General features: G+C 43.6%; 1 protein-coding gene across 2 annotated transcripts in view; it reads right to left on the reverse strand.

The window, feature by feature from the left end:
• Positions 1–626: 626 nt before the first annotated feature.
• syndig1l (synapse differentiation inducing 1-like) overlaps positions 627–12,914 on the reverse strand; it is a 37,677-nt gene continuing 25,389 nt past the window's right edge. The window contains exons 4-5 of one of the 2 annotated variants that reach the window (XM_053844055.1): positions 4,088–4,249; positions 627–3,936 (exon numbers count right to left, since the gene is read on the reverse strand). In XM_053844055.1, coding sequence (XP_053700030.1) covers positions 4,091–4,249 — 159 coding nt within the window. In that variant the 3' untranslated portion in view covers positions 627–3,936; positions 4,088–4,090. Of the gene's footprint in view, positions 4,250–12,914 lie in introns of both variants that reach the window. The other variant, XM_053844054.1, reaches the window with a different exon arrangement.

Consider the following 12,914-nt stretch of genomic DNA (forward strand, 5'->3'; position numbering starts at 1 on the left):
AATGAGGGACGCAGTATACAGCCAATCTAAAAGTAAACAATAATGAATAAAAATAAAGCAGATAGCAATTCAGGTAAAACAGATCAAGATGCATTGCTAGGTACTTCTTAGTATCAGGTGTCTTTTATTTTGACCCTTTAAAACGGAACATAAAAGTAGCAAAGTTGCAGGTAACGTACTTCCAGTCAGATCGATTGTGGGCTGCAAAGGAACCTGTGGACAGTGCGGTTTGTGCATTTATAACCCATTTCTACCAGAAAGAAAGAAATAAAGTTGGTGTGACTCTCAAGGCCATTTGTGCTCAACGTAACGTATGGATCGGGATAAGAACAGAGCCTTCTGTCCGTATCTCTGCACGTTGCCACGAAGCTTCCGGATACGGACCAGAGCAGCACCACCAGGAACCTAACTCTAATGAGACACGAATAACATGAGAATGGCAGAAATTCTCCGTCCTCCAGTGGCAATATATTGAACAGCCTCACCAACCAACGCCTCCAACAACACTGCATCCGTTCCTATAGTGCAAGGGCTGCATTATCAGTACTTTTTCCGCAGTCGCCATGTTGGTTTTGAGGTTTGTTGTTCTTGTACATTTTTGACTCTGGGCTGTTTCCCCCATAAAAGGAGCACAAATGGCCTTAAGAGGGCAGTAGTGCCATTAAGAATAGTGCCACACCTGAGCTGCTTCCTGGCAGGTTTGAACAACCTGGTCTTTTTGAATCGTTCAACGTGACAGCGCATTCACGAATGACCTGGGTTATGGTGCGCGTTGCTGGAGCATGAACTCATTTCAACCGTTCCAAGCTAAATGTGTCTTAATTCATGCAGCTTTCGAGCACTAATTGCAGCTCTGTTGGGAGCAAGTATAAAAGCTCGGTGTGAAATGTCAAGTTTGTCATGTTCCTCCATTATCCCCCGAAACTCCTGTCAACGTGGAAGGTGCACTTTCCTTCGGGCAGCCATCAGATTGACGTTGCTACAATGTTCAGAGCTGCTTCTCTCAATCTTGCTGGCAAAAATAAAAGCGACTCCTACACTCCATGACTCAGTCTGTGCCAGCGTTTTCAGTTTCAAGCATCTCAATTACTTACCCTGTTCATCCACCCTATGGAGATAAAATGAACCCAAATATCCAGAGTTACATAAACCACAGGAAGGGAAGCTGCTTTTAAAGAGGGATGTTTTCCTCTCTGGTTTATTTTACTTTACATTTCAACAGATCTTTATATTTACACATGTGGCCTTAACACCCAAACTTATAAAAAAAAAGAAAAAAAAAAAGAAAAGAAAAGTCTCTCCTGTTTTGCCGAACACATTACTATGGTCATTGAGGGATTAGCATGTGTACATCAGCTCATTACAATGAGAACAGCAATCGGAACCACGGATGGTGGTGACACATCGCACTATACTGGGTTGCCAGAGGAGCCAGATAAGAACACATCACTGGAGTGGCACAATATAAACATCATTACCAGCAGATTTTGGCCAAGAAATGATGACAAACCTTTGTTACAGTTATGGTCATGATGTGCACGTACAAACATACGTCTTGCCGTCAGAAAAACACATAAAAAAAAACAAAAAAAAATTCCCATCTCAGCACCGCACCTTGAGCAAAACAGCTTTATTTAAAGAAGGATGTGCAACGGGATTGATGACTTGTTTGACAGCAGCCGGCGACGGGAAAAACGGCTTATTAGTGGAATGAATATTATGGCGCTATTTTGGGCGGTATGCTCCAGGGAGTGTACACATTCCCTCAGAAAAAGTCATTAGGAGCAGCTAATTGTGCGGCATGTCAAGTATGACTAATGCGGGCGCCGGTGCGGGGAAAGTAACTGAGAAATGTCACGTATTGATGCCTCTGCGATGAACCCGGGAAGGTCTGCAAATACAAAGCGAGTGGTTTGCGTGAGCTTAGCCCTTTTTGCATCCTCATAAATACTTCTCCACACTCTGGTGTTACCGTGTCACTAGATGTGTCACACAACTGGTGCGTGCTGTTGAAGTGTCGCACCCTGGAACAGTTTTGGACGGATGATTTTTAACACGTTTCATTTTTTTTTTTTACCTCTCTGGAGTACTTCCTCATGACGCTCCCAACAGTACAACTACTTCCAGAGGTAGAGAGTAATGAAGAACCTTGATACTGTTCTTAAGTACAGCTCATGGGTACTTTACTCAAGTAAATAATGCAACTGCAGTTCTTTTCAGGGGAGAACTCATAAAGCCGGGGAGCAGTTCTTGTCAGGGCGGCGGCGACAGACCCGTTCAGAGTTTGTAAACAGTGATGACTGGGTGGCACATATTTTGGCAATCGAAGTATGTGTGTGAAGCCATATGAGTGGGCAGCCTACGAAAGAGAGAGCAAATTTGATCTGCAGAAACATCTTAGCTAGCTTTGTAAACGTGAACCGTATTCAAACGTTTACTTAAGTAACATTTTACAGTACTTCTTATACCTCAGAAAACATCTCAGAAAAACCCTATTTATGCTGCCTTGTTATGGCATCCAGTTGTGCCGACTCACCAATGTTTGTCAACATCAATGTTCTGCAATGCAGAAGTCACCATTCGTTGACCTCATAACATGAAGATTTAAACATAGAAGACAGTTGAGAAGGATGAATCAAACGCCATTACATTGAACATCTGTTGCAGCTGGAACCAAAAAAGAGCTTTAGAAGCTACGAAGCTACCCACATAGAGATCTGCCTAAAACACCAGATGACTTGGAACACCATGGAAAACCATGGATTTTGACTGTCAAAAAAATTCAATTGATCATTCAAGTTATGCCACTGTCACTTTATGTTATTAGATACTGAATGCTTGGGGATCAATTGTTGAGTGAAGACTCAGATGTTCCTCTACTGTATTGAGCACATGTGCGATAACAACTTGCTTCCCCAAATTCTGCTTCAGGTTTTGTGTTTTGTTTCTGTAAAACTGCTAGTCGTGATGGGCAGGTGAGGTTTCGCGAAACAGTGTCCTGTAGTTCGCAGGCCACCAGATGGCACTGTATGCTGTGAAGTGTTTGTAGCTCGCGTCGTGCATGGATTAAGAGCCCAGCTCTGCGCTCTAGGGTCGACAGGGCTGAACGCTTAAGGTGGAATTTGAATGTCCTAAGTCGCCTGACGCCACCCAACACTATAACTTCTGCTCCTTGTGATGTTCTTGAATGTAGATATCTAATTTGGATGGCACTGCTTGGGATTTATGGCCATTTAGGTTTTGCTTTGGCTGTAAAGCAACATTCCTTTAAGAGAAATAAATCCAGATGCCTTGGGCAGCTCCATCAAAGAGCCTTTAAAAGAAGTGGAAAAACATAGACATGAAATAAAGGAATCCACGGCACGAGGTGAAGACGGCGTGAGCCGGTTTTGACAGATTTCAGGGTTTGACATTGACAGATGGCAGCCAACTCCTTCTGAGATCCTTGGATTTGATGCCCCAGTGTAATGATCCGTCTGGCCAAAATCCCATTTGATATCTATTGACCTCCAACACGTTTTATCCATTTGGCGATGAGAATCATTAAACAGTTCTTAAACATTCAGAAAGCGGCGCCGCTGTCCTTTGCGACTGACGAACATTTAGGTCCAGGGGAAAGAGCGGGCATCGCATGGATATCGCTGCAGTCTACGGTGAACACAAGTGACGGAGGGGATTTTATTTTTTTTTTGAAATCGCCAACCCTCTCACAACGGTGCTTGTTGGTGTTTTTCAATGAGTCTTGCAAGTTTTTCTGGTCCGTGAAAAACTCGAGAGGAGGCAGCGTGGGGTGATTCAATGTGATGCAAACGTGCGACAACATAGAATCCGTCCATTACTCTGTCTTCAGCGCTATCTATACCCATTTCCCCATCTCCGCACCCTTCAGCCTGACCTCTGTCCAGTCACTGTGGCTAATCCTGGCTGACAGACGGCCTGCAGGGAGAGAAAGCTAGAGAGTCAGGAAAGTGGAGGAAGAAACTATACATCCGCCCCAAAAACTTTCTGGGAAAAATCTGCATGAGCAGCGCTGTTCCCCGGAGTGGGCTTTTCTTTTTTTTTATTTCCTTGGAGTGTGGAGTCATACCTGCTATATATGTCCTGGTTTAGAGAGGTAGGCGATGAGAGCTACCACCACACCCACGTACACGCCGGTGCCTATAGTGATGGAGAGGGCAGCCAGGAACAAGGCGCGCCTGGAGGCGATGTTCGCCAGTGGGAAGTCCCCTTTGTGCACAGCCTTGGTGGTCTGCAAGAGAGGACAAAAAACGGCATGTATTCAAATGAACATAATGATCGGACCTGTTTGCTTGCACAGGGATGGTGTCGGACTGCAGGAGGAGAAAAGACCAGCGAGCTGCTCACGCACGGCAGAACCTAGAAATGGCAATTAGTGGGAAAATGTCACGGACTGGACGTAATGACCGTATCAGCTGCTAAATGATAAACAGCACTGGATACTCGCATTTATCATCGTTTGTCATTAAAAAAAAACTGCAATGGGACAGGGAAAAAACACTTTAAAAACTGGCATTTTGGAAAACAAAAACAGCCCCAGACCTTTTTGAGTCATGAGAATATTCAGCGCTCGATTTGACTGTCATTTCAGAACAGTTGAAATTGGCGTCGTACGTTTACCGACATCACTCTAACATGCAACAACGCATAAAAGTGACATTGCACTTTGTGACAAGCAACCATTTCATTGCTTTACTTTTCTTCAGTAGGTTTTTGGTTGAATTTTTTTTTCTGCTTCTCCCAACAGCAATAACCTGTCACATCGTGTTTACAGTTATAGAACGGTAAATGTATTTACATAATATAAATATCTTCTTGCCGAGTACAATGAAGCCCAGAATTGCCTCTGAACATGTGAATCATCAAACAGAACTGGTTTTTCTCTGGTTTTAAAATGGTGCTCAACCACCTCCTTCCTCTCACAGAAACGCTCCCCACTTGAGGCCCCAGCTGCTTCCACAACAGCCAGCCCAATACACACCATTCACTCCGGTGAAAGAGAAGGGATTATGTAATAGCGTATTGCGTCACGCCACAAATATATACTGTGAATGGGGAAACCTGGCAGCATCTCATTCGCAATAAACCAGCAGGATTTCACTGTGTCACATTTCCCATTCCCCATAACACTTTAATATTGTAGTTGTGTTTTTATTTCACCACTTGGGTGTTACTCATCAAAGTCTATGACCCAAGAGAGCTGCAGCACTGGCTCTTGCTAAAACTCTGTTTGTCTGTGGGCAAGTTTGTGACAGTGACCGTGAATGAGGCAGCAATGAAAGTTTAATGGATGGAAGAGGAGACGAAAAACACCCAACTCCGACTTCAGAAATGCCACTATATTATGCAGTGAGTGACTCTCATCCTTCATCCATGTTTTTGGAATCGGAGGTCGGAAATATCAGGTTTAAAATGATTGAAAGGACGAATGATATATATTGTCTGTCCGATATACGTGAGGTTTCATGAAACAGTGTCAGGATTTTGAGAGGCCACCAGGTGGCACTGTCTGCGTAAAATGTTCAGACTTGAAATTCAATGAATCATCATGGAGCGCCATCTAATGAAAATGAAAATCCTATGAAAATTAGGACACTGTTTCATGAAACCTTATCTTACCCTACAGTACTATGTCAAAAAACTTTTTAAGATGGAAATACACATTGGGATTTTATTTCCTGAATAGATCCCATGAACACATTTAACTGCCTCCACTCACACAACAGTACCTTCTAAGTGTTCTGTGTTCTAAGTCGGATTTTCACTCCAGGTTGCTGTATAATGATTTCCCATGATGCCGTTGGGTCATGACCCCTCATATGTAATTGTCACATCAGAATACTTTGAAGTGTGATACATGGATTTAAGAAGTGCAATTGCGAGCTTGATTAGTTAAAACTATGGCCCATCAAAAGTGCCTCATTCAACAGAGCAAAACAAAATAAAACCTTTAATCCTGTGGCACCTTTACGGGCTGGAATTAAGTGGAATTTGGAAGGATTAGACACAGACTGACGGCTTTACTCGGCACCTACGCAGACTTGGATTTTTGCATGTCATTGAGGCGGCGAATAAGTGAACATCAGAGCCAGGCTTTTTAAAAATCAACCCATGTTTTGACCTGGACCTCCGTGCTAAAGCTCTGAAACTACAAAGTACAGCTAAAACTTTTCTTCTTTTAGTCGCCTGACCTCTGGGGCCTCTGCTCTTTTTGAAGTGCTCTGTGAAGCTCAATGCCGGGCCGGTTTCATGCGGACTCCATAGATGTGAAACCATATTTAAGGTCTTTTATGGATGAATTAACTCAGCCATTATGTGTTGTCTCTTTCACTCGTCCTTTGAGGACACAATGAACGAGATGGCAAGGCCATGAATTAAACATTGATGGACAGACTACAGAGGGAGGTGGTGGTTTTTGGGGTTGCCAGTCAAGGGTGCTTCACACATTCCACTTATCTTGTGGGTAACTGCCGTCGAAACACTATGTAAGTGACGTCATCTACCGGCAGTGAAAATGACTATGAATGAGGTGTTTGTCGAGAAGGTGATGCACAAGGTAAGGATATGGGAAATGAGGTGGTGGTATCGGGTAGTGATGGGTTTCATGACTCGGTATTGAAGGGTTAATGAGGTTTCATGAAACAGCGTCCTGATTTCTGTCTGCTGTAAAATGTTTGACTTCCGGACTATAAGCCGCTACTTTTTTACCCCGGTCTGATCCCTGCAGCTTAATATATGGATTTTTAAGGGGCTGAAATCAGATGCGATGAAATCGGAGACTTTTTATTTACCATTAAAGCCCTCAAAATGTGCTCTTTTCCCCAGCCTGTCCACAGCTCGGTCAACAGAGTCGATCTTATGGAGGTATGGAATGGAGAAGCAGCCGCTGAGACTGGCTGTGATGTCGGAACTTTGGGCACACGGGCGAAAAAGGCGCATTTTGAGGGCTTTAATGTGACTAAACGCTGTATCGAGACAAAGTGCGTTCGGCTCAAAAGTCACACGTGAACACAAGCGAGTCAGGTTATGGCTGCTGACTTGATCCCGACTGGAGAGCTGCACCTTGTCTAGTTTTTAAAAGCGTTCTGAAGCCAGTGCACCACTGACCTGTCCACATCGCAGACAGCACCGCTGATCTTGCGGCTTATGTATGAACAAGATCTATTTTCCTCCTTGAATTTAGTGGGTTTGGCTAATATTCCGTTGCGCTCTATAATCCAGAAAGTATGGTAATTCAATGAAACCTCTTGTCATTTCTACACCAAGAGCACCATCTAGTGGTCTCTGAAAATTAGGACACTGTCTCTTCAACCCTGTTTCATGATACCTCATCACCAGCATTGGTCCAACCCTAGTCTTTCTAATTTAGCCCCAAAAAAATCTGAAGAAATGTGAGCACATTTAGCATGGTGAGGCAACGTGTCACAAAAGGAAGCGTGTTCTGGCAGTTGATCAGAGGGTTAAAGCTCTAAACCACTGCCCGTTTTCCACATCCAATCCTCAGGCTCTGTGAGTCAGAAAGGCTTCTCTTGCTCCAAAGCTATCTGCCATTGACTGAAGTCCCCATTGAAGGCAGGTGGGAGTTCTATAAGGAGTTTGACTCTGAAGAGTTCTGAAGCTCCGAGGAACCCCCCCGGGCTTGTTCATCCAAGCGTGTCCCTGCTTTCTGGGATGAAGTGGGGCAACTCCATTTACTTAGCCACTTTTAGAGTTCATGGACTGGATTAAGGGGAGAAATGTTTGATCTAGCATGTCGGGACTGAATCAGTCAGACAGAGGGCTCCCGCTGGGGTTGCGACGTAAGACATCAGCGTGTCTACTGGGTGACACTATTCAGATTGTGGATGTGATCATGTTTGTATGACGTTCCCTGTCTTTTGCTGGACAGCAGCGCAGCACAGGAGGTGAGGCACAGTGAATGTATACATCACCCAGCGCGGGGTAATGTGTTCTGACAAGTATTTCACTTCATTAAAACTAGTAATGATTTAGTTAGTGGGACCTGAATAACCCGGGGAATAATAAATAATATTCCTTAATCATTTATTATCCTGTTAATGAAGCAACAGCAGCCGCCGGCTGTCATTCTTTAATGTAAATGATCAATCAAAGGCAGAGTATCAACAAGGTGACCCTGTTGTAAACGCCTGTTATAATTCGACCACAATCCGTTCCAGACGGCTGTTCGAGAAGCGTTTTTTTTTTAAAATCTGAATCGATTTTTCCCATTACAATGAACAGAAAAAGAAATAATGCGTTCCGAGCCTTAAAATAGTCTTTTGTAGGAGTGAATGTAGAGTGTCTGCTGCAGGTGCGCTGTTCGTCTATGTGTGTAGCCGCTGCATGTGGGAGGGGTAGGCGAGTGAGTGACGTCTCTCCAGAAGTGAAGAGGTGCCCGGTGCGTGTCCAGCTCTGAATGTGCGCTTCTGTGCAGTTTGGCTGTGACAAAGTCATAAACCAAGTCACGCTCTGTCCCAGACTCGCCTCATCCCTGTCCCAGCTCCAGCCCACAACAGGACATCAAACCCTGGAGTGCGCTCCAGCCTCGGAGGTGTGGAGAGCGAGCACCTCCCCTGTGTCACTCTACCACGGTCCAGTGCGGAGACAGGAAAGGTTTTACACCTCAATATGAAGAGTAAATGTAGCTAACGGGACACGTCTGCAAACAGAGGCTGCGTTATACACAATAACAAAGCACGTCGTGGGTCAGCTGATTGGTCCGCGCACGTTATGTTTTTTCCGGCTTATTTCGGGGGCGTTCGAGTTCTGGATTATTGTTCGAAATCTGAAGCAAAAAAATCTAGAAATTTTTGTTCGAATTCCGAGACGTTTGAAAATCGAGGCACCACTGTACTAGAAAAAGCCGTGGTGACCAGCCCATCCTTTCAAGGACGGGGTTAGAAATAAAATGCACTCCTTGAGCTCTGGCTGACTTTCTTCCAAATGAAAAGAAAAAAATGCCCTAGGAAGAAGATCAACAAGGAAGACCACCAAGGATCCTGCTTATAAAAAACACAGCTTAGAATTAAATCACCAAAACTACAACCACGACTCAAGGAATCGCAGTTCAGAGTTTTTCGCCCTAGGATAGTGAATCGAGTGATGCGAAGTTTATTGTTTTACGCCTTTGGGCCGTGAGACGCTCAGTTTTGATACACTTGCCACATATGGCAGTGGTGTTCAAAATTTCTCAACAGTTTGCGTTTTGCATTTTTTTCTCCTTTTTTTCTTTAATAAATTTGATGACCATGACTTGCACCTGGTTCTGCTGCTGGTTGGACTTTCAGATGACCAATGTCTTTGCCCTGATCACATGGTTCCATGTCATTTCACAAGGGTTTGGTTTGTTTACATGTCTGGTTATTGCATACAAATGAAATCAGTCATCACAATATTCCTGAACCCATTTGTTCTGGAAAAGAAGAGCCGCACGAGCGGCGGGTTGGCCAGGTCTCACTTTTTTGTTGTCGGAGATGAGGCTGATGGACCGAGACAAGGTCAGCGAGGTGAGAGACAATGAGGAAGTCTCTTTTTGCAGAAGAGTCGAGGACTAAAGCGCAGACACACAGCCCTTGTGAATAATGTGAAACTTACAGACTCTCATGGTGGTGCTGCCTGATACTCATAGAGGAAGAAAGACTCAGGTACTGACTCGTTCATGACTCTTCAGCATGAACGATTATAGGTCAATTTTATTGCAAACAATATCTTGTATTCATTCAGCACCAATTATGAATTATGAATAAGCGACGGCTGCACTGTGAACTTTATTTGAGCTTGTACGTGAAGTGATTTTACCTAGAATCACCTTCAGAGCGAGAAGGATCGGAGCTTTATCTCCACAACCTTGACAAAATGAGTGAAATGTGGCGTCATGGAAAACAAGATAAAATCGCCGGCTTAGCTGCATGCGACTTGCAGCAATACCTGCTTTCCAAAGTCACTGCTGCAGCCCTAACAGCTTAGCCGTCCATATAAACAACCCGCGTATTGACGGCTGCAGCTTCTCCCAGCACCTCCGTCAGACAGACGTGGAATGATGAAGTGTTCCACAATAATTACCTCCTTCATTTTCATCTGTTCTGGTGACGAGTCTGCCGCTAGATAACTTGGGTTATTTGCATAATCATGAAAGGAATCGCTGCGGCTTCACAGCTCTGTAGCGCTGGTGTCTCACAGCACAGACTAACATTTATCAGCATTTCCAAACAAAACATTCACCCTATTAGAGGCAATAATTGAAAGTCAATTTCGCTTCCCGATCAAACGCTCAAAGCTCATTTTCCCCAGACGTTCATGGTGTTCAAGCCATTATCAGTTGTACGCATGGGTGGATGATGCGGAGTCTTAAGCTGCGCCACACTGATGTGTACCATGAAGCTATGACACCAAATTAGAAGTGCAGACCTTCGGCAAACTTCATGCTATAGATTTAGAGCAAAAACATTTGACTGCATGCTGGAGGCTCTGTGTGCGGTCTTTGACAATGACACCCACGCTGAGCTCCTTTCCTCTCCTCAGGATGCCAGGAGCTCACAGTCGGAACACAAGCACGACCTTCCAATGGGAAACAAAGCAGGCTATTTATTGATCAACACTTCTCACAACAGTGTTAAATTCAGTCACAGAAAGGCCTGAAATCTTAACCCATGGTCCCAGTACAGGCCCGAAAAACAGCTGTAAAAAGGTAATTCAAACAGTGTCATGGGATGTTGATCTTTTCACCATGTGTCACTTGGTATATAAAGCGCCTCCAACAGTCACAGTCACTTAGTCAGTAAGGGGGGAGTCACATAAGGTGCTATGTACCGTCATTTCCGGACTATAAGCCGATGCTTTTTACTTGCACATTATACAATATATATTTGAGCGCTTTAATGTCAATAAAAGATGTGAGGAGTTCATGATTCGATTTCAGAACATTGCCCAGTTTGTGTCCAGTTTGAGTCCATGCTGGACCCCGTTTTCAAAACTGACCTTTCTACGGCTCAAACTGCACCACTGCACCCAGGGCTTATAGACCAGTGCAGCTTATGCATGAACAAGATCTATTTTTCTTCTTAAATTTAGTGGTGTGGCTAATATTCTGGTGCACTCTATAGTCCAGAATTTACAGTAAATTAAGAGATTAAAAAGAGCCACCTACCCTGCACATGTTACTAGGTGACCAACAAATATATTCCATTTAGAGCCGACTAAAGGCGTTTAAATCTCTCGTGGGCCATATAAAAGACTGACATGAACATTTATTTTAAGGTGTTTCTTGAGTGGTAATAAAACATGTATAGTTGGGCCTTAAAGATTGCAATCCCACGTGAAATCTCATTTCATAGCCCCAGAGGCTACGGCTCCCACGACTCGCCTGGCCACCTTCGCTACTGTGGGGGTTACACTGACAAGCCTTAAACACCCACAAATGAAGGTGACAAGGTGACATTCAAGCTTGAACCTTATATTGCCTCCTCTTAAGACGAAGAAGCTGCAGATAACTGACGTCCTTACCTATCCCATCACTTCAGACGTGTGTCTTTAATCTCAGCAAATAGCATCTCAACACAGGAAACAGGCAAGAGAAAAATAAGGTCAAGGAGAGCAGTGAGAAATAAAAGTGGCCTAAAAAGAGGTCCTAAACGTTTTTGCAGCTGGAAAAGACTCTCAGTCGCACGTACATTACAGTCATATCTTAAAAATGGAAGGTTTAAGTCAGTTTTGTCAATATGTTAACGAATTTTGAAGAGGGATAGACATTTGCGCAAGCACTAGAACAGACTTGGGCGAAGGCCCGGGGGCCATATGCGGCCTGATGTCTGTATTTCCGTGGCCCATTTGACGTCAGACTAGAACTATAACTAATATGTCCAGCAGCAAATATAGCATGTTCTTGTTTAAGACTAAAATTCTCTTCTATTCTTCTGCCACTTTTGTGTTTTTCTTGTTCCTCAAAATACATTGAAGTAATACTGAAGATATATTTTGACATAAATTGCCTATTTATCTTGAAAGTCTAATCCATAGTTGATTTATATTCAAAATAAGTGCACAAAAAATAAAATATTTCAATAGGTTTCAGGGCATTTTTACACCTCTGAATATCTTTATCATCTTCTTAGGTTCATTTTGTTCTTGTTACTTAAGTGTATATTTTGATAGATATTTTTCCATCATGTTTTGTAGTTATCGCTGTCTTTCTTTTGATGATGGTCCCTCACAACCGTTACAGTTTCTAATGTGGCCCTTTATGAAATTTAATTGCCCACCTCTGCACTACAGGGAAGTATCAAGGTTAGATATCAGCAAGGAAACCACAAGACCTTGCGCTCTACACAGCTAAAGGTGTGAAACTATAATGGTCAACAATCCTCATTCTGCTGTGTCAGCAGTTTCTCTAGCTTCCACCCAAGTTGTGGTTTGAGTTACAGAAAATGACAGAGACTTCGCACAAGTATAACCGAGTTCAGTATCTTTTCTTATGGCTTTGGAAGTACTAGTCATGATAAAGAATGAAGGATAAAAAATAACAGCCAACTCACACATCAAACTAAACACTACCAGAGAGCTTTTTAAATAAGTCCTATTGAACCATTGCAGGCGTCCTGAACCCCATCGCAAACAAAGACCTCCTATTCAGAATAAACCTCTGGTCCTGCTCTTACCACTCAACGCTGACACACAAACAATGAAATATTTTAGCACGCAAGACTATGACCCCTTTAAAGCACCTTCTCAGAAGCGCAACACATCGCCGTTGCCGATGGCAACAACCATCGATTAAACACGGAGGATTGGGTGAAATGAACAGCACTAAAGTGAAGCAACCTCACCCCCTGCCATATCTCTCCCCCTCACCTCATGAAAGAAGCAGATGGGCAGAAAAGTCATCCATCCCTAAACACATC

The sequence above is a fragment of the Synchiropus splendidus genome, chromosome 15 (genome assembly GCF_027744825.2).
Source record: "Synchiropus splendidus isolate RoL2022-P1 chromosome 15, RoL_Sspl_1.0, whole genome shotgun sequence".
NCBI classification, from domain to species: domain Eukaryota; kingdom Metazoa; phylum Chordata; class Actinopteri; order Syngnathiformes; family Callionymidae; genus Synchiropus; species Synchiropus splendidus.